General features: G+C 39.9%; 1 protein-coding gene across 25 annotated transcripts in view; it reads left to right on the top strand.

Moving 5' to 3' along the window:
- The window catches only part of ptprk (protein tyrosine phosphatase receptor type K), a 238,228-nt gene that overhangs the window by 186,155 nt on the left and 30,505 nt on the right, over window positions 1-21,568 (top strand). For 14 of the 25 annotated variants that reach the window (XM_077221141.1, XM_077221136.1, XM_077221121.1 and 11 more), the window contains exons 11-16: window positions 2,010-2,115; window positions 5,575-5,848; window positions 7,081-7,117; window positions 15,777-15,912; window positions 19,333-19,362; window positions 20,949-21,109. In XM_077221141.1, coding sequence (XP_077077256.1) covers window positions 2,010-2,115; window positions 5,575-5,848; window positions 7,081-7,117; window positions 15,777-15,912; window positions 19,333-19,362; window positions 20,949-21,109 — 744 coding nt within the window. Of the gene's footprint in view, window positions 1-2,009; window positions 2,116-5,574; window positions 5,849-7,080; window positions 7,118-15,776; window positions 15,913-19,332; window positions 19,363-20,948; window positions 21,110-21,568 lie in introns of those variants that run through there. The other 11 variants (XM_077221139.1, XM_077221143.1, XM_077221134.1 and 8 more) reach the window with 2 other exon arrangements.

Genomic DNA, 21,568 nt, shown 5'->3' with positions numbered 1-21,568 from the left:
CACTGAGCAGCTAACCGGGTCCAACTAACAGCAAGAGTGAGCTTTCACTTATGGTATAAAGATTCCTCTAGAGTTCAGGCTGGACTCCACAACCTCAGTTGAAAGACCTGTATTCAGGAACTGATCCCGCTTAAGGGTGAAGCGTCAGCCTCCTTCTCTAGAACTCTTGGGAGCAGAGCAATCAGGGAAAACGCATTCAGACAAAGCCTCAGCTAAGTCTGTACCATGGCATCCGACGCTGTGGTGCTGGATGCGTCAGGGAGAACCAGAGCAGACAGGGGTTTTTCTCTTGTGACGCTAATAGATCTGGGGTGCGTTTCCCGTACAACGACGTAACTTGCTGTCTAACTGCGATAGTACGATGCATCGTTGAAGAAATCAACTAGCTAGTCATGACTGTTTTCCGAAACCGTATTGTCACAAATTGGTGGTTCAATCACCTTGGTTAATGATTTCACACACGTGGTGGAGTAATAACTACTTTAATTTAATCTGTTTGAGATCGAATTAATGCTAGATGTTTTGCTATAAATTACAGACATGGCATCTGAGGACTATTTCTCATTTTTCTCAGTTATTTTGCTTTATTTCCAGATTCAATCATAGGCTCGTTCTTACATACTTGAGTAGGCTCACAGATGCACACTCTTCAAAAACGGTCTCGACAAACTAAAAGACGTAGGCTAAATATTTGTATACATTCTAAATAAAAGATATACTGAATGTCAGCTTGCTTATTTGGCTCAAGATTAGGATTTATTGAGTCCACATGTCATGCAAACAAGAAACTCTGCTTCTAACCACAGGATGAGAGCTGTCGTTCCAAACACACAACTGTGTGATGCTGTTTGCGAATTTTCGTTGGAACGATGATTTCGGAAAGCACCGACTCGTTAAACTATGCTGATAACGACGGAACTAACAATGCTTTTGGGAAACACACCGCTGGGCAGAATCTCCATTCCCTGAACAGGACATCCGCCCACAAATTTTGGTCCCCATGGATATACGTTGCTCTGAGTTACTGTGTTGCCTGCTTCCCTTTGTAACCCCAAAGTGTTGGCATACGACACAGCGTGAGTTCCCTCGAAAGGGAACTGTTATTGTTAATTTAAATATATATATATATATATTTTAAGAAATAATATTTAAAGATATAAATATAAGACAAAAAAATTTGAACTAAAATGAATTACTAAAACTGAAATAAAAAGTAAAACTAAACAGACAAGAAAAGGACAAAAGCACATAACAAAATTGCTAAAAAACTACAATGAAACCTGAAAATATAAAAATAAAAGATACAAAACATTAATAAATACTGTAATAGTATATAAATAATACTAAAATAACGGATCTATTAGTTAACTACGTAAGTTAACATTTACCAACAATGAAAAATACTTGTAAAGCATAATTTCAACATTTACTATACATTATTAAAATATAAAGTTGTATCTGTTAATATTATTGCATGGACCTGAGCTAAAAATATATTTAATTGTAATAAATACTACTGTTATTGCATTTACATTTAGCTATTTAGCAGACGCCTTTATCCAAAGTGACTTAAAAAACGAGGAATACAGCAAGCGAGTCAGCATAAAAAGGCAAACAACATAAGAAGTGCTCGAAATACAAAATTTCAGACATTGCTTAGAATAGCATAAGCCAGACAAGGGAGGGATTCAAGGAAAATTGTTTTTTTTTTCTTATGAGGTTAAGTATTTCTTATGAGTACTGAATTTCAGTTTGTACATTTATTATATAGTTTGTATAAATGTATGTGTTATGTACAGTATTAAGTTTAATACCATCAAGCAGTTTGAGATGCTCATTGTTTTCCTGCTAACAGTGACTTGTTTTTCAGCTGGACGGCTGTAGTTGAACTACTCTGAAGTTAGAACAGCTTTTAGCTTCTCAGAGTATTGAGTTTCAGAGAAGCTTCGCCAACACAGGATTGTATTAATGGGAAAATGTTGACACATTCACTCTCTCTGTCTCTGTAGCACCGACTCTAGAGGAATATGATGGGTCCGAGGCGTCCCTGAACGAGACGGCCACCACCATCACCGTCCTGCTGAAACCTGCCCAGGCTAAAGGAGCTCCTATCAGGTGTGTGTGTGTGTGTGTGTGTGTGTGTGTGTGTGTGTGTGTGTGTGTGTGTGTGTGTGTGTGTGTGTGTGTGTGTGTGTGTGTGTGTGTGTGTGTGTGTGTGTGTGTGTGTGTGTGTGTGTGTGTGTGCGCGCGTGTGTGCGTGTGTGCTTTCGCGCATCAGACTGAAATGAGCCTCTGCTGCTGCTCCCATATTCACTCCCTGTGTTTCTCAGCTCTATCTCTCCTTCGGCTGTTTCATATTCCTCTCAACACTTACACAAAGACTCTTCCTCTCTCTGCGCTCTAATATGACAGACTCATTCCTGCAGACAGCCTCAGATGGAAGAGAAGGAGAGACTTATTTATTGATTAAATTATTAGTTTAAATTCAATTAAGTACGGAAAATGCAGAAAAAGACCATTGGGAAAGTTAAGGGAAATATGGATGCGAAGCACAAGAAGCCATTAGAGCACAGTTTTTCACATGAACATACAAAATGTAAAATTATTTTACCCTGTAATGCCTGACATAATAGTCAGACAAAACTTTAAAAATTGAACACTTTATTAAAGTAAGATGAAATTCTGATGCTTGAAATGTAAATCAGTTACATCTGATCAGTATCTTTATAACAGTTTAGCAGATACTTACATAAAATGCATATAAATATCAATATGGGCCAATAATGTCTTAGTAAGATGATATTTAAATGCTTAGTTTCATGATCAAAGTTCTGTAGTTTTAAATCATATAATGTAATGCATTACAGTGATGATTGACAGATGAACAAATAAACCTCAAAAGCCTGATGATCATATTTGATTCTTTTCTTATAAATAATGTCTGGATAATCAAGTAAACCTCAGTCGCTTCTGTCCAGGTGAAATATTACTAACAATATCAAAGTTATTCTTGCGTTTCCTTGATAAATCAGGTCAGATTTGACACAGAAAGACACGTGAAGCTCGAGCTGTAGGAGGACGTTTGTACAAATCAAAATTACAATTACTTGATAAACGAGTCTAAACTATCATTCAGAGACAGAAGGACTGGAGGAGATCGAGTGAGGCAGTGAAGTCTTGATCATGTTCATCATTTAGAGGCCTTAATAATTTTCATATGCAATATGGTAAAGTATGTTTTATAGGGTTAAACATGGTAACTGTGGTGAATGGGACCTCTGTGTAGAAACTCCCGTAAAAACCTGAATGATTGAGGAGATTTTGTCCCCCAGTCAGCAGTGAGTAAAAACACAGAAACAGCTGAATGTATTAAACAAGAGTATGAATATCCCAAAATATCCTCTCAAAACTAAATAAATTATATTTTGTCTGTGCTTTTGGTTGTGTCATCGATATCCAAATGAAAGGTGAGAGCTGAGGGATGTTGATGTCACAGGGTGGTTCAAGGAAGACGGAAGAAGAAGGTAGATTCCAAACATTCTTTAATAACTAGGCATGGAAGACAGACAAACAGGTGCAACAGCGTGTAAACACGTAACATAGAGTGTTTCACACAAACAATACTGGACACTGAACAGAAGACAGGCAGGAACTTAAATACACGATGATTGACATAAACGACAGGCAGCTGTGAGGAAGGTGATTGGTGTCCATGGAAACAGATAGTGGCGGGAAACACTGACAGGGAAACACGTGAGAATTCAAAACAAACTGAAAATCAAATGAGCCTAATGGTGACATAACGTCCCCCTCCGGCAAGGCGCGTCCTTGCACCGTAACGCAACAACGGAGGGAGGACCGGAGGAGGTTCTGGAGGTGGACGAGGTGATGGTGAAGTGCAGGAACGAAGCTGGAGTGACAAGATGGTGAAGGGCTGACGACGATTCCCTAGTGGCACAGATGGAGATGGCCTGGTGGCGCAGACCCAGAGCCATCCAGTACCGACAGCCCAGGACAGAGTTGAGGGAGGGAAGAGACCAGGTGGCGAAGAGGCTGACGGTAGCTGGGGGATGGCCGACGGAGACTCGGTGGCGGCAGGATCCATCGGCGCAGACGGAGAGCCGGTGGACACAAACGACGTCGCTGGACTGAGAGACCCAGGCAACATCGCGGCGACGAGCACTGGAGATGGAGCCAGGGTACTCAAGAGCAGAGGCGGAGTCGGAGTGAGGGAGGACAAAGGTGACGCCGAGGGAAAGGAGAAGCCCGCTGTAGCCGAAGGGGTGGAGGGACGGAGCGTTGCGGACGGACTGTAAGTCCGTGGCGGAGGCAGAGAGACGACTGACCAAGGGGAGCTGGCAGGAGAAGGGAACCCGATGTAGCCGTCAGTTCGAGGGTCTCTGGTGGAGCCACATGTGGACAGGCCGAAATGGAGTGCAGAGGACCACGGCTGGAGGTGGAGCCACAAGATCCTCATGCCCAGGTGCTGCGGATGGCGGGCTGACCTGCGACCTGTCATCAGGGGTCTCCCCGGAGGCGATGCAGGGCTGCGAACATCCAGCAGCGGCAGGGCTGACTGACTGAGCTTTGTGGTGAGGTGCTACTTGAAAGATCAATCAGAGAGGGAAGATACAGTCACTAGAGTGGTCTGAAGACGATAAAGATGCAGATGACAAGTAGGATAGGGTGGGAAACGGGGTTTCCTCAGAGAAAATTTTCAGCCAGTCCTTGTGTTCCGTCGAGTGGGTTCCCTTGTCTGCAGATGTTGCGGGGCCACTCCCATGGTCAGACTCCTGTTGGAGCTCCTCCTCCGGGGCGAGGGTCAGCTCTGTCCTCTTTGTCTCGGGCTCTGGTTGGCGTGTCGCGCCGGGTGGTAGCTCTCCGTCACGCACGTGTTCTCCGCGGTCGAGGGTTGCAATCCGGGCTCTGGGTCTGGCTGTGTGCTGGATCGGGGTGCGACGCTCACCAGACACCTGATGACAGCCTCCTTCCAGTTCAGGTTAGAGGTGTCTGGGAGGTCGATCCGCTGGTGGAAGTTGGCCCCGATCCAGAACAGGTTTTTCAGGGTTTCGTCGTCGAGGGGGCTGGTGACTGCAAGAACAAAAAAGTCTCTGGTGAATGACCAAAAAATTCTGGCTTTTGTGAGCCAGCAGGATGAAGTCCACGCTATCCATTTTTTTAGGTCCGGAATTCTGTCACGGGGTGGTTCAATGAAGACGGAAGAAGAAGGTAGATTCCAAACTTTCTTTAATAACTAGGCATGGAAGACAGGCAAACAGGTGCGACAGTGTGTAAACACGTAACATAGAGTGTTTCACACAAACAATACCGGACACTGAACTGAAGACAGGCAGGAACTTAAATACACAGTGATGATTGACATAAAGGACAGGGAGCTGTGAGGAAGGTGATTGGTGTCCATGGAAACAGATAGTGGTGGGAAACACTGACAGGGAAACACATGTGTGAATTCAAAACAAACTGAAAGTCAAATGATCCTAATGGTGACAGTTGAGTTCTCAGTGTAAATGTGAATAAATGTGCTGATTGTGATGTTCTTTCGGTCGTCCACAGCTCGTATCAGATCGTGGTGAAGGAGATCAACCTGCAGCGAGCCCGACGGGAGGCTGGTGGTGGCGAGTGTTACCGCGAGCCCGTGTCGTATCAGAACGCCGCCAGCACAGGCCTGCCGTACTACTTCGCTGCGGAGCTGCCGCCCAGAAATCTCCCAGAACCGCTGCCGTTCACCGTGGGAGACAACAAGACGTACCATGGCTACTGGAACGCCCCTCTCGCACCCCGCAAAAACTACAACATCTACTTCCAGGCGGTCAGCAGTGTGGAGAAGGTCAGCAGACGATAAAAACCCACATCACTCATATCAACACATGCAGTGACTGACACTACAACTCACACAACTTAATCGCTACTATTTTTTCTTTGAGCAAAATCACATTTGTCTTGCTTCAGGCACTTTTATTGGTGTATTATCACTTTCTTTTGCATTGCATGCGACTGTTAAACAAATGACAAAGTTAATATCACACCCATGACAAGTCGAATACTAATAGAAATATTGGGGAGTCCAGTTTTTGTCTAGATCATAGCAGCTCAGAAGTTGTGTCCCAAATTACGCACTATACACTTTGTACTTATGAGCGTAGACAGGGTTTGGAATTAACAGTTTCATTCACCAGCCATTTGGCTACTTAATTTTTAATTTACCGGCCATTCAGAACTTCTACTAGCCAAAAAAAGAACCAGATTAACTATGTCACAGCACATATTTATTATAAAATTTGGATTTGATACATACATTTTTTATTTCTTACAAAATCCTGTCATCCAGCCTTCTCCTCCCTTCCTCTTTCATCCTCATCTTTTTCACCAAAAATGTGTTTTAGGTGGACAGATTAATACGGTACAAAGAACATAAAAAAATATTTAGGATGTTGGAAATAACGATGTTTTTTCTGTTAAGCAAATGCTTTTTAATCTAGCATTGTTTCAATGCTAATGAACAAGGATGCTGTTATTTGTTGCGTAGTGACGTGTGTGTTCCATTTAGCCAGATATAAGCAGATTCTGCGCAATACAATGTATTTAATATATCATGATCTCACGAGTTGAGTATTTACACTCAAAATCTTTGCAGATTTGGCTTACACGAACTTCCCCAGAAAAGTGAGTAAACATAATTTAACACGCCAAATTGTCTAGTGATTTGACAGCGTTACGCGACACAGTTGATTTTTACCTGCATTTGGCGTGTTGGCTGGTGTTCATTTTAAACCCTGAACGTAGTGAATGAATTTTGTAAGGATATTTTGTCATTCATCATCATTCGTCTGATCGCCCCTCCCCCTCCACTGTGTAATTAAAGCCACGTCTGTTGAGTTCAGCATCCCACAATTCGTTTTTCCGCTTAATTAAGTGCGTCATCCGGGTATTCGAAGAGATTAAAATACCAGTCATTCTACTCGATATGCATTGCAGATATCTGTTTTGACATCTTTGTTTTTCTGCTCTGCTATTACTTCGAGTTTTGAGAATTAACTGTAAATTGTTGTTGTATTTCAGGAAAGTAAAACGCAGTGTTTGAAACTGGCATTTAAAGGTAAGCCCTTTCATTTGAGAGCATATCTCTCTCTCTCTCTGATGTTATGATGTAAGAGTGTGTTAAAGTCTGAAGTCTGATCTTTCAGCAGTGTTTTTACTGGGGCACTGTTTGATTATATAGACAGACTATAGATAGATATTTGATCGTCCTTTACCATCCTGCACACAATAACCTATTCTGTTCAGCATCAAATGCATGTATCATTTACATAAGAATCACATTTATGAACATCTCCCTTAAATATATGTGCTAAAATATACTGAATTATACTATGTGAGCTTGCAATATAAGGAACAAATGCATACAATATGTGATTTTTAAAAAAGTGTAAAGTGGCAATAAATGCCCGATTTGTGCCTGAGTGAGAAGAATACAAGTGGAAATTGATGGCATTTATTTGTGCATATTAAAATAACAGATACTTGAGTATTATTCTAGGGATTCTGTATTTGAATTCTGATAAAACTGAATACTTTATTTTTACGAGGAAAATAAATATTACGCTTTACTCCATTACAACTTCATGTAGACTTAAAAGTACAAAGTAAATACATATCATTGTGGCTTAAATTTTTCCTCAATTATTAAAATTCAAAATAGCTTTTTTATTTATCCTAATTTGACTAACAAGTCAATCAAACAAACTCACTTAAATTTGACTTTCCTTTTGATGGACAGTAAAGTGTCCATGTTTGGGTGAACTGGTCCTTTCAGACACAGACTCTGAACTACAAGCATGTGTTTTTATAATAACCATCACTTTAGATGGATGAGATCATGAGTCATGTTAAAAATGAGAACATCTCAAACGTCTATTTTAAAAGCTTTCTCTGTACTTTTTTACACCACTGGAAGTTTGTCAGTGATAGGTTATTACAATTATTAATTATTAGGTTATAGTGATAGATTATGTGACTGCAATCCCTGGTCTGCAAAAAAAAACAAAAAACTTAAATATCTATTTAAAGTCATGTGCTGATGCTGTAGAATAATTATTATATATTTTAATTGATAGTGTAGTAGTCCTAGAAACATTGTGGTATTTCTGAAGATGCAGCATTTCACTCCCATTTATTATACACCTAATAAAATTCATGAATAATGAATCCATACCCACACCCAGATAGCAAGCAATCATGGAAGCAATGTTGAGTCAATGTTGATGCGTCAACGCTAATTGCATTGAATTAATGTTACAAAGTGATGTTGGTTCTGTCACAAACTGCTCTGAGACCAGAAAGTTTAGATCCAAATGCAGCTTTTTATAAGATGGGGTAATCCAGACATGTAATCAAATGAACAGGAAACAGGTCGAAATCCAGTTAGGCAGTCCAAACAAACAAACACAAGGTCGGGTAATCCAGAGGCAGGCACGGGACAAGGCAAACGGGTAATCCAGAGGCAGGCAGAGAGTCCAAGAAACCGAAATGCAGGGAACCAAAGAAATGCTTAGAGATGCAGGACAACAACATACAAAACAATATTGCCAACTGATTTACCAAGTTAATGTTGAAACAACATTAATATTTCAACTACACTGTAGGAATTTCTTTCTTCTGATGAACACTCGTTAACGATCACACTTTGATCTGATTGGTTACAAGGTAGTGTGTGACGTCAGAAACACCAGTGATTTCAAACCGTGTTTTTGAGACTGTCTTTGGTTCACTGCAGTTTTAAGGAGAAAATACTCAGCAATGCTGTTGACTTATGAATTTACACATTGTTTGTCTTAAAGCATATTAAAAACACCACAAAGATAACAGCATTACAGCATAAACAACATTAAAAGCTGGATTTTCACCACAGGGGACTTTAAATGATGTTAGAACTTTGTTCAGGAAATTCCTAATAAACGTTACTAAAGCAAGATGCATTTCTAAAGAATGTTTTCAAACACTTTAATGACTTTTTAATGTATCTAAATGCAGTCAGTAACAATACAAATCAAACGCAAATAACAAGCATGCAAATTGTATCAATGGTCAGTCTAAAAGTGCTTCACATTCAATCTGAACTTATGTCAATCTGTTTATGTATGCATGTCACACATATCTCAGGACTAATATATTTCATATGAATATATATATATATATATATATATATATATATATATATATATAAATTTTTTTGGGGGGGGTTCTGATTTTGTATATCGAAATAGTAATTTATGATTACAGTTTAATCATAAATGCCTATTTAACATTTCATTTTAACGTACATATTTTCTCCAGCTAAATGTCCAGTATGTTTGTATAAATTGTCTGGTGCGGTAATGACAGTACGGAAAGCACCTTCGGTCGTGTCTCGGCTGAGTTATTGCGCATTATTTCCTCCTCTGGCTCTTCATTAATTGTTTTTCAGCAGGAAATCGAATGATAAAAGTCTGCCCGAGGCTCCGAGCGCTCCCAGAACGGATTAGATATACCCCACGTCATGTGTTGTTTAGCAACAAAAATACATTTTAGTTTTTAAGCATGGAATTTTATCTCCAAAATGGACGTAATCCAATTTCCATTGAATTGCTCCCAGTGTTTTTCTCTCCGATCAGACTCATAAGAGCTGACAGAAACACAAGTGTCCTGGCAGGGGGCAAAATTTGATGTCTGAACCAATACAGGCGTGCATCTAAAACCTCACACGCCGCCCATTAATCACCTTTTAACCCAAGTGTGAAAACTGACTGCGAGACCACCTTGCTGGAGAGGTCACAGGCTCTGCTTTTCCTCCATGCCAGCGAGATGGACGTGAAGTTATAGATTACATTTTCACATTCACGTCCCAGACGTGAGACATAGTGAAAATAAATGGTAACATCTAAATTAGCTGGGTTTGTTCAAATCATTAATCAATATTATTTAAAATCACAGAATCCGCCTAAATACACTGATTTATCAGATAGAATATAGATATCTGATTTATAGATAGCTCTTTAAGGTAATAATTAAAATGTTACATTGTTTGCAGTGGAGACGGCTGTAAACTAGAGACTAATCCACAGCAACAGTGCATGAAAACAATGATCTATTGGAAATCTATTAAATATTGACATTGTATGAGCGATTTTTAGAATAGTGGGATCATTTTACACATAGTGTTAGTATTGCTACAACTGTGCATACATTAGGTTTGGAAATAAAGTAACAAATTTCATGTATCAGTTCATACACTGTGAAAGAATAGTTGAGCTAACTTAAAATAAGGCAACCTATCGCTTTCAACTTTTTAAGTTAACTCAACTAATCAACTAGTTAGTCAACTTAAATACTTTTGTTCATCTATTGTTTTTTTAACTTAAAAATTATTGTCAAGGCAACTAAAAGAAGTTGAAACAACTTGAAAAAATAAGGCAATCACACTCAAATTTTTAAGTTTTCAAATTTTAATTTTTTTTTACAGTGCACATTTAAACAAAATATTTTTTTCAGATGGACAGAAAATAAAGTGCAGCGTGTCAAGAATAGCCGTGTGCGTCTGTCAACTGAAGGCGTTCCTCACTGGATGATTGACAGCTTTGTTGATCATAATGCAGTCTATTTTTACGCATTGCAACATCCTTGCGTCCAGCGAATACATTTTATTGTCTATTGAACAAAAATTTAACCAGAAATATAACTTATACCGCTAGCATTGGCAAATAAAATTAGAAACCAAAATGATTATTTTCAAGTATTTCTAAATACACCCCTAAAGCACGATGGACAAGCAGGTCATCACTCACTCCATTGGCTGAGCCAGAAGTTGACACACAGATTTATATTTTGACAGTGTCACAGTGAAAGTGTTATTATTTTTAAAAAAAATGTTGTAAATTGCTTATTAAAATATGTTTAATGGAAAAAATATGAATATATAGGATCTTACTGGACCAGCAGATAAACAGATCTTTTAGCTCCCGAAAGTAGTTCTCTCAGCTCTGCTTAAATCCCCGTGTGGTGAAAATCCAGCTTATAATGTTGTTTATAAGTCTAAGTGGTGTTTTCAAATGCTTTAAGACAATCCATGTGTAAATTCATAAGTCAACACCATTGCTGAGTATTTTCAGTGAACCAAAGACTGTCTCAAAAACACGGTTTGAAATCGCTGGTGTTTCTGACGTCACAAACTACCTTGTAACCAATCAGATCACCGTGTGATCGTCAACAGGAGGATATCTGAGCTGTGTGAGTGAGTGGAGGCGGGGCTCATCTGCGTATTCATAGAACCGCATATACTAAATGAGGCAAGGTTGTCGAGTTACATTCAAGATATTTTTTGGCATGAAGATTTATTTTTCAAGGAAAAAACGTTTAAGTATGTCATTTTGGTGATGAAAGATGAGTTTTAAGGGATACACTTATTGACCACAGGGGGACTTTAAGATCCGTTGTGCAGATCCTGCCCTGGTTATGTGTTATTGACAGAGACAGGTCAAGTGAAGCTAACGCAGCACTCGTGTGTGTGATCGGTTCTTAAAGCCTGGAGGAAGAGTGTGGTTTGATGATGAAGGCCCGGTGCATTAGAGCAGCATCTGGCCCCGAGCTGCTCACTGTAGAGGACAGAAAGCCGTGTCACAGTGCCTTTGGTTTTGTGTGAGTGTTATTGTTGGGTAAAATAATCTGCCCCACAGATCCAGAGGCAGGAGAGTACAGCTGATGGCTTTATTTAAGAGGCCCATGTCAGCGGGTCATTGCCTTTTCACTCTTAAAAGCTTATAGTAGAGCTTCAGGACACAGTGAAGATGCTTTTACTTCTCTTGCCCAGACATCTCGCACAATGCAGCATTTACAGGCAAACTCACGAGTGGAGTCGGCATCAAGACGGCCATAAATGTCAATTGCACCGAGCTAGAGTTTGGATCAATAGCCGTAGATGCCTTAATGATAGTTGTGCTGTTATATCGGTGTGCGAGAGGTATTTCAGTCTGCAGTGATGTATTTCTGACAGGGTTATATACCCCAAGCTCCACTGCAGCACACTTACACAATGGAGGAAGATCTGGCCAAGTCACACCGTATCACTAGGTTTGGAATTATCCAGACTACCATTTCGTCTAACCATTACAGATTATTCCTATTAGCCTATTGACTTAGTTTTGTTCTTGTCACTTGCTGTGGAAACTTAATATACAAACCTGTTGGACAAACTTATGTTATTACAGTGAACTATATAACCAAAGCTCACGAGCAAAATGACATGGACCCATATTTTTTTTTTTTTTGTGTAGATTTAGTTTTGTATGTAATTACATTGGAGTAAGAAACAAATGGGAAAAAGCAATTCTTATGATATATCTGTCAGGTTGTTGTGCAGGTAGCTGAAGACGAGGACAAGAGGACTTCCAAAAATAGCTGATTTATTTACAAAATAAACTTCTATAAACATACAGGAACGAAATAACAAACTCCAGGAACTTCAGGGAAAACACAACCATACAAGAACGACGACCAACAAACACTGAGGGAAAACATAGGCTGTGGGCGTGGCCGGGGCGGAGCAGGCTGTGGGCGTGGCCGGGGCGGAGCAGGCTGTGGGCGTGGATGGGGCGGTGGGACCCTCGGGCGTCCAGGGCGGAGCTGTGGGACCCTCGGGCGTCCATGGCGGAGCTGTGGGACCCTCGGGCGTCCAGGGCGGAGCTGTGGGACCCTCGGGCGTCCAGGGCGGAGCTGTGGGACCCTCGGGCGTCCAGGGTGGAGCTATGGGAGCCTCGGGCGTCCAGGGCGGAGCTGTGGGACCCTCGGGCGTCCAGGGGGGAGCTGTTGGACCCTCGGGCGTCCAGGGCGGAGCTGTGGGACCCTCGGGCATCCAGGGCGGAGCTGTGGGACCCTCGGGCGTCCAGGGCGGAGCTGTGGGACCCTCGGGCGTCCAGGGCGGACCTGTGGGACCCTCGGGCGGCCAGGGTGGAGCTATGGGACCCTCGGGCGTCCAGGGTGGAGCTGTGGGACCCTCGGGCGTCCAAGGGGGAGCTGTGGGACCCTCGGGCATCCAGGGAGGAGAATAACAGCCAATCCTGAATCACCTCAACACATCCTAACCCCTCCCTAGCAACCACTGTCAAGCACCTTAGCAACAAAAATCCAAAGAGGGATATCTTCCATTCTGAATGTCACAAAGGCGTGGGAGTTGGTTTATATCATTCATACTGACAAGAAGCCTTTGGAGTTTCATGATTGGCAGCTGCCAAGCCACTCCCTAGCAACCAAACAGAGTACCCTAGCAACCATTTCGCAAGACCTATATCTCTGCATCAAAACATCGTATAGAGATGGGGGTTGGTTTATACATTCACATTGACTTTGGAGCTTCATGATTGGCAACTGCCAAGCCACTCCCTAGCAACTAAACAGAGTACCCTAGCAACCGTTTTGCAAGACCAATATCTCTGCATCAGAACATCATATAGAGATGGGGGTTGGCTCTTTTGACTCATGCTAGCAAACAGGACTTGCTACATGCTACACATGCTAGCAGTGAATAGCTACATGCTAATATTGATTAGCTAAGTGCTAAATCATGCCAATAAAATGCTACAAACTCAACAGTAACCATCTTTGACAACTACCAACCACCTAGTAACACCATAGCAACCACCCAGATTACCCTAGCAACACCCTAGCAACCACCCAGAACACCCTAGCAACTGCCTAGCAATGCCCTAGCAACCACCCAGAACACCCTAGCAAACACCTAGCAACCACCCAGGATACCCTAGCAACCACCTAGCAACGCCCTAGCAACCACCCAGATTACCCTATCAACCGCCTAGCAACCACCCAGAATACCCTAGCAACCTCCTAGCAACACCATAGCAACTACCCTAGCAACACCCTAGCAACTGCCTAGCAACACCCTAGCAACCACCCAGAACACCCTAGCAACCGCCTAGCAACACCATAGCAACCACCCAGAATACCATGGCAACCGCCTAGCAACGCCCTAGCAACCGGGTGGCGAGTTTTGCCACTGCAAGCACCACTTCACATTTTCTTCTGGAAATGTACATTCTAGTTATATTTTCATATTGTTATTTACGACTATTATTTATAGTTTCATTAATTGTATTATACAGTATAATCCATATATAAAATTGTGTAATACAATTGTTAAATGATACAATTTAATTTAAATTAAATACATTCCAACATAGGCTACAGTTAAAGAGTAAGAAAAGCGGTCTTATAGCTTCAGCTGTGAGGTTTCTCTGAATAACGCAGATATAAACGTGTGTCCTGCTGGCTAATTAGAGCTCTGTATAAAAGGTGTTTTTTCAGTTTGAACTGGTGAGAATAACACCGTTGGCTTTGCTCAAGGTTTGGGCGAGAGCGCGTCTGCAAACAGCGGCAAGTTTGACAAGAGTGACAACAGGTTGTGAGGAAAGCCCTTATATGGAGATGTGTGGGCGTGTTTTATGCAAATGACTGCCCTCATTTACAATACTCCAAATTCACTAAGATCAGAACGAGGTTAAGAACAAATTCATGTGCATAAGAACGTGTTGTGAATTAGGCAGAGATTTTTCGTATAAAGTTCTTCTGTGCGTACAAATACAAAATAATCCATGCAATTATTAGTGAATGAGACCCACTGTTTAATTATTTAAAACTTTATGTTTTAATGTCTTATGTTTTAAACTTTTATGTCATATATATAAATCAAGTTTACAGCATTAAAAACTTTAAATGTAAAATCAAATACCATAATCAAGTACTTTACATGTGCTTTAGTATGTTAGTCAACTTCTATAAAGCATGACAAAATGAAACATAATGATTTAAAATGTGCTTTAAAGTAAAACTTTAATTTGACATTATTACAAGAGTGCACTTTTTAAAAGGTGTTACGAAACAGTCATGAAAGTGTCTCTCTATAAATGGACTGAAGTGGCCTTTTATATCATTCATATAGTGTTTCTGCCAGTATATTTAAACAAAAAAAAAATATATATATATACACAGTGCACTTTTAATATTTGGGGTACTCTACAAGTGCTCATTTAATACACCAGAACAAGAGACATAAAAATTCAATATTTGCTTCTTTGCACGTGAGTATTGAAATGGGTGTATTTGCTGTGTGAACTGTAGTGTACAGTGATTTGAATACAGTGTGCAGCATGACACTCCCACAGGCCTTACATTGTGTTTAGCTCGACATGGCATCGTTCACGCACTGTTCTTTAGGCTGCGCTCCGAGGCAGTGTCTTCTCTTTCAACTGTTTCACACATTTATTTTTAGAGCAGACTCATTTTTGTGTTTTGCATAATTTATTCGTGCCAGGTAATAATATTAGCGTTCAAATATGGAATGATACTGTGGTTGTCTGCCGATGTTTGGCGAAACATATCCGACAGTCATTTTCAACCCATTCTGTTATGTTTTGGCAGCGAGAGAAAGAAAGAAATCACACAGCGAACTGATGGCAGACAAATCGTTGGGAACAGTTGTTGTGGTCAGAAGACTTTTGTGATGTTTGAAAGTGCATTTGGAACGGGATCTTGTAGAAACAGCGCGTTAATGGCAGACATTTCATTATTTTGCAGTTCTAATGTTGCATCTAAGAAAAAGGCTCTTAAAAAGCTAAATCATATTTGATGTGTTGAATTTGCTAAGCCATTGCTCCAACCTAACTCTCATATAGGTGGATGTTAAATTAAAACTTCTCTGTCTGTCCATTCAGGGGCCACAGAGGAGCCGGAAGTGATCCCAGATCCGGCCAAACAGACGGACCAGGTGGTGAAAATAGCGGGCATCAGTGCTGCGGTCCTGGTGTTCATTCTGCTGGTGCTCGTGGCCATCCTTCTGCTGAAGAAGAGGTAAGATGTGGCACACCACATTGCACACCACATCCTCCTCCCACTGCCATCTCATCACATCATCAGCAGCACACACACCAAACCTCAGTGAGAGAGGCAAACCTGGACACACACATTAATCAGGAGAGGTTCCTGTTATCACGCCTCAATAATCAATCCGTTAACCAGCCTGTTTGCACAGGACACTTTACTGTATCTTAGGGCTTTTCAGAAATACTGCCGTTCAAAGGTTTGGGGTCGGTGAGATGTTTTTAATGTTTTTGAAAGAAGTCTCTTCTGCTCACCAAGGATGCATTTATTTGATCAAAAAACAGTGAAATATTATTATTATTTAAAATATCTGTTTTCTGTGTGAATATATTTTAAACTGTAATGTATTGCTGTGATCAAAGCAGAATTTTCAGCATCATTACTCCAGTCTTCAGTGTCACATGATCCTTCAGAAATCATTCTAATATGATGCTTTGATGATCAAGAAACATTTCTAATTATTATCAATGTTGAAAACAGTTAATATTTTTGTGGAAACTGTGATACATTTTATTTTTTAGGATTCTTTGATGATTTGAAAGTTCAAAAGATCAGCATTTATTTGAAATGGAATCTTTTGTAACATTATAAATGTCTTTACTGTCACTTTTGATCAATTTAATGCGGTCTAGATTAATAAAAGTATTTTTATTATTTTTAAATTACTTAAGTTAACTAAAGTTAAAATTTGTTCTCAAATCACTTGTCTTATTTATTTGTAGACAGAATATTAGTAATAATAATAGTAATTGATGTCTTTGTCTGTGGAAGCAGGGGTTGGTCGAGGGAGAGACTGATGGATCGGCTGATGAATCACCTTCATTTTGGGGATAAAGGTGTAAAACTTGCAGTGTAGATGAACATTTGAGAGGACACACCAGAAAATATTTGGTGTTTGTGAGGGAAAGGAAAGAAGGGAGTGTGTTTCGAGCGTGTTTGGCTCTGTCTGTATGTAAATGAGCGCAGGGTTCAGTGCTTTAAGAGCCTGTACTGTACTCTACTCATCTCCACTGGTTGTTTTGAAGGGGTGTATTTAACGTGCACCCCCAGATCTTCAGGAAAACACACCATTGTGGCTCTTACTTTCACTTTTCTCTCCCTCTATCGCTCAGCAAACAGCCTGTCATTGTTTCTGCCAGCTGCTGTCTAATGGCTCCATCACGTGGTGTTTACTTGAACAGCAGGCTGTTTAACACACACACACACCAATGCTCATCGTAACGGACCAGCCAAGAAACATTAGTCTGGATAAATACCATAGATAGATAGATAGATAGATAGATAGATAGATAGATAGATAGATAGATAGATAGATAGATAGATAGATAGATAGATAGATAGATAGATAGATAGATAGATAGATAGATAGATAAGTAATATAATAAAGTTGAAATAATGATTGTATGGAATAATTAAATGGCTAAATAATAATTAATAAAAAAAACAAAGTAAACAACACACATACACACAGGTTCTATTGAGAATCCCTAGTTGCTTCAACAGTGAGCATTTTCTTTTTTCCTCTCAAAGCACACACACACACACAGTTCATCTATTCATTGTTGCAGTGGCAGCAGAGAAGAATCTTTTATAACCTTTAATGAAATGAAGAGCTTGGTCATGTGTGTAGATTGGACCTCTTTAGAAAAGCTGAGTTCAGTGTTCAGAGTCAAGGAATGTCTTTTCTTACTGCACACACACACAACACTCGCTCGTCTTCAGGATCGTGTTCGTTGTTGTTTTTAGGGGAAGCAAAATGAAATGTAATGCAATACATAAGCATGAAATTTTAATGATGCACAAAAATGCAATCCATTTAAATGGATTAATTCTGTAGAGTCAAATAATCAAAGTTCCTTTAAGCAAAATAGCACTCAGTGTGGCAGAAGCAGAGATGCAGTGAGCTCTAGTTTAAACTGTACAAACACACACGTGGGTCGGGTCGCACCGGCCCTTCAGAAGTTTGTTCTTTAACTGCATTGTAAAGTCCACACTAGAGGCTTAGTACCTACTAGCTAGTTTATAACTAAATCTGTTCTTTTTTCGGTTGCACCATTTGTTAGTGAGGCAGAACTTAGCTAGTAAGTCGTATGATCCAATGGCAGCCTTCAAATGCAAGAGCAGAAGTTACTCACGTAACTAACGGTAAAATTATTTTAGCTTCCAATCAAATACAATACCGCTTAATCATAAATAATATAATAGGTGTTTTATATGTAAATAACATTAAGAAACTGTTTTTTAAATTTATAAAGGATCAATTAATTAATACTGATACAAAAAACCCATAAGAAATTACATTTATTTGATATAAATTGTATTTATTTTGTGTAATTTCTCTTGAATGGGCCTCAGATCCTGGTTTATTTCCCACCCTGACCCAGGAGCATCAGGAATACTCTTCATCCTCCATTCTTCACTCATTCAGTGCAGTACTGCACTCCATCATGCTTGTAAATGAAAAATTCAGTAGTGGTCTCGGGCGTTAAACTGACAGCTGTCGGCGTGGAGAAGGCACAAGCTTATGTCTAGTGTAGAAAAACTGTATTTGTGATCCCTTGAATAACTTATTCCACAACCAGAAGTGTCCAGTACGAGCTGGTCTCACCGAGATAAAGCGAGTATAGTATTGGGGAGGTCATGTGATCTGAATGTGGGAGTGAACATCTCCTGTGAATGGACTTCATTTCAAACAAAACAGTGTTTGTTTCACCGACCAGCACCGTTAAACACGTCTGAACACGTTTCGCAAATGTGACATTCAGCATCATTTTTTGTGTGTGTGAGAGATGATTGTCTATTTTAACATCCTGTTCAAATGAATGAATATGTGCATATATTGAACCTCGATACACAGGTATATAAATGGCTCTTAAATGATTATCAATGTTTTCCGCTCAAACTGAAGATACTGCATCTTTAAAACGGTGGTCATTGACATATTGTTTATTTTGCAGGAAGTCAGCAGCTTTACTGCTTTGATTTGCAGCTTCATTTTATTTGTGCCTTTTTGCTTGTGCTCTGCATATGTGATTTTTCCCCCTTCTTTCTTTAAAAATGGCTTTTAAAAAACATTTTTAAATGGTCTGTGCTTCAGGTTTTATTGCTAGGATTGATCAAGTCAGAGATGCCCCTGAAATGCATGATGAAATAACACAGAGTTTTTGCATGCTCTGATTAGTTTTTTTTTTCTTTTTTTTTTACAGTCTATTGTCAAATAAATAGGGTGTCAGAATGCATGCAAATGTACAAAACAAGACATGCATGTTTGAATGAATGCCAGAGAGATCAGGCTAAAGTGTCTGTTGCTTATGTTGGTAAGGTTGATTCCCACAAGACACTCACCAATATCTCTTCATCTGTTTGTGCTGTTTCTCATTCGCTCGCCAGGAGGAGCTACTATTCGTACTCATATTACCTGTAAGTAACAGAGACGCTCAGACAAAAGCAAAAGGCTGACACACATGCAGGGCTCTCTGCTCTCTGTCTATAGTTAGTCCTGTTAGTCTTTTAAAGATGCAGTATCCTTTTTTCAAGCGAAAACACAAATCGATTCGACCAATCAAGTTCCTTTTGCATTGTAGTAGTTCTTGGACGAGCTCGGCGACGGTCGCATCCAAGCGGTGTTATTTGAAAAAAGAATGCTGCACTTGTGTCTGTCCGTTGTTTTCGGTTGGTTCTTTTGTTGTTTTGGTGTGTGCATGTGTGTGTGTGTGTGTGTGTGTGTGTGTGTGTGTGTGTGTGTGTGTGTGTGTGTGTGTGTGTGTGTGTGTGTGTGTGTGTGTGTGTGTGTGTGTGTGTGTGTGTGTGTGTGTGTGTGTGGGGGGATAGTTACTCACCCTGTCTCCATCCACCTCACATTTTCATCCGCCCGTTCATTTGGTGAAGAGGGTGTTTCTTCATGCTGCTGTCCCGGGTGGCCTTTAGTCTAAACCTACACCTCTACAAAATGTCAATAAAAAATAAAATCAAGATATCCCTGCTTGTATGTATTCCTGTCGAAAAAAAAGCATTGAAATCTTATAACAGATTGAAAATACACTAATAATCATTTGCCTTATAAATCATCTTTCTTTCACAGCTCCACATTGCATTTCATGACATGGCAAAGTAAAACCATGACAAGAGAATCTTTTTTTGTCTTCAGTTCATATACAGTAAATCTATATTTTTATGATCTGTTCTGTATTTGCTTTCTCAGATGCAACCTAAAAAAATACATTGACCTAAAAAAAATGTTCTCACTATTTTGTCTTGTTTTGCACTGGGGGGAAAAAAAGTCTAATCATCCTTAAAATGAGGGGAAAAAAATAGTTGGAGAAGCAAAATGGCATACTGTTTTCAGAGCTCAGTTTTTGAAATGATTTGTTCATCCTGATGATTGTGATGAATATTGTTCATTCAATCCTTTTCTTTAGATTTCCATTCATTTTAGAATATATGTCAAATATTTTTGTGATATTTTCTTGATCTCGGAACATATTTTAATATTTTAAGCCTTTAAATCTGCTTGAAGATAAAATTGAAAATGATTTGACATTAATCATAATTTTACTGCACTGTAACAAGTTAAATATCACATTTTCTCCTATCATGATACCCTTATGTTCAGATATTAACTGGAAAACAAGACAAAATTTCTTATTAAGAAAATAATTTTTTGTAATTCTATTGTTATGTTAGTCAAATGCTCTTGTTTACATTTAGACAAAAAATGCCTCATAAATGGCTGAACTTATTCTGTAACAGTAAAACTGTCAGGAAGTTTGAACAATTCGAACAGACATGGTTTTATTTCTCTGAATCACATCCACTAATTTGAAAGTATTCCTCAAAGTTGTCCTTTACCACAGAACAAAAGCTTTCCCATTGGATCATCCCCTTTCTCTCTCTCTCCTGTGTTGTTTATTCCCTCATGTGACTGCTTTGGCTGGGTGAAGGGTGGAATGATGTGGTTTCCTAGAGCAAAAGATCTTCATTGATTCTCTCTTTCATTGGGTTATCAGGAAGCTGGCCAAGAAGCGCAAGGATGCCATCGGGAACACCCGTCAGGAGATGACACACATGGTGAACTCCATGGATCGCAGTTATGCTGACCAGAGCACTCTGCACGCCGAGGAGCCCGTGTCCGTCACCTTCATGGACTCGCACAACTTCAGCAACCGCTGTGAGTACTCACAACAACACAACGTCTCGCTGTAGAACCAGCTCAAGCTTGTCTGCAACAGGAGTTTACACTTTTATATGAGAAAAAAACATTTGGTCTGACACATCAGAACGATGGACACCTACATGAAGAGAGTGGGGCGACACAGTTGATGTGCGTTTATCGGGCGCTAGTGTGTGTAATGGTAACATTTTAGTAGTCTAGATTGTGTACCTCTCTCTATTGAAGCTTGTTTCTGCCACAGAATAAAAAAGAAAAAAGGTAATTGCGACTTTTTATCTCACAATTCTGACTTTCTTTTTCACAATTGCGTTTACATCATCTGCGTTTACATCTGTGTTATAAAGTCAGAATTGCGTGATATAAAGTCGCAATTATGAGTTATAAAGTCAGAATTGCGTGATATGAATTTGCAATTTTGTGTTATAAAGTCAGAATTGCGTGATATTAAGTCGCAAT

Source organism: Siphateles boraxobius, unplaced genomic scaffold (genome assembly GCF_051911475.1).
Source record: "Siphateles boraxobius isolate OS27281-9 unplaced genomic scaffold, OSU_SipBor_1 8, whole genome shotgun sequence".
NCBI classification, from domain to species: domain Eukaryota; kingdom Metazoa; phylum Chordata; class Actinopteri; order Cypriniformes; family Leuciscidae; genus Siphateles; species Siphateles boraxobius.
The sequence above is the reverse complement of the archived record's forward strand: the minus strand, read 5'-3'. Positions and strand labels throughout refer to the sequence as shown.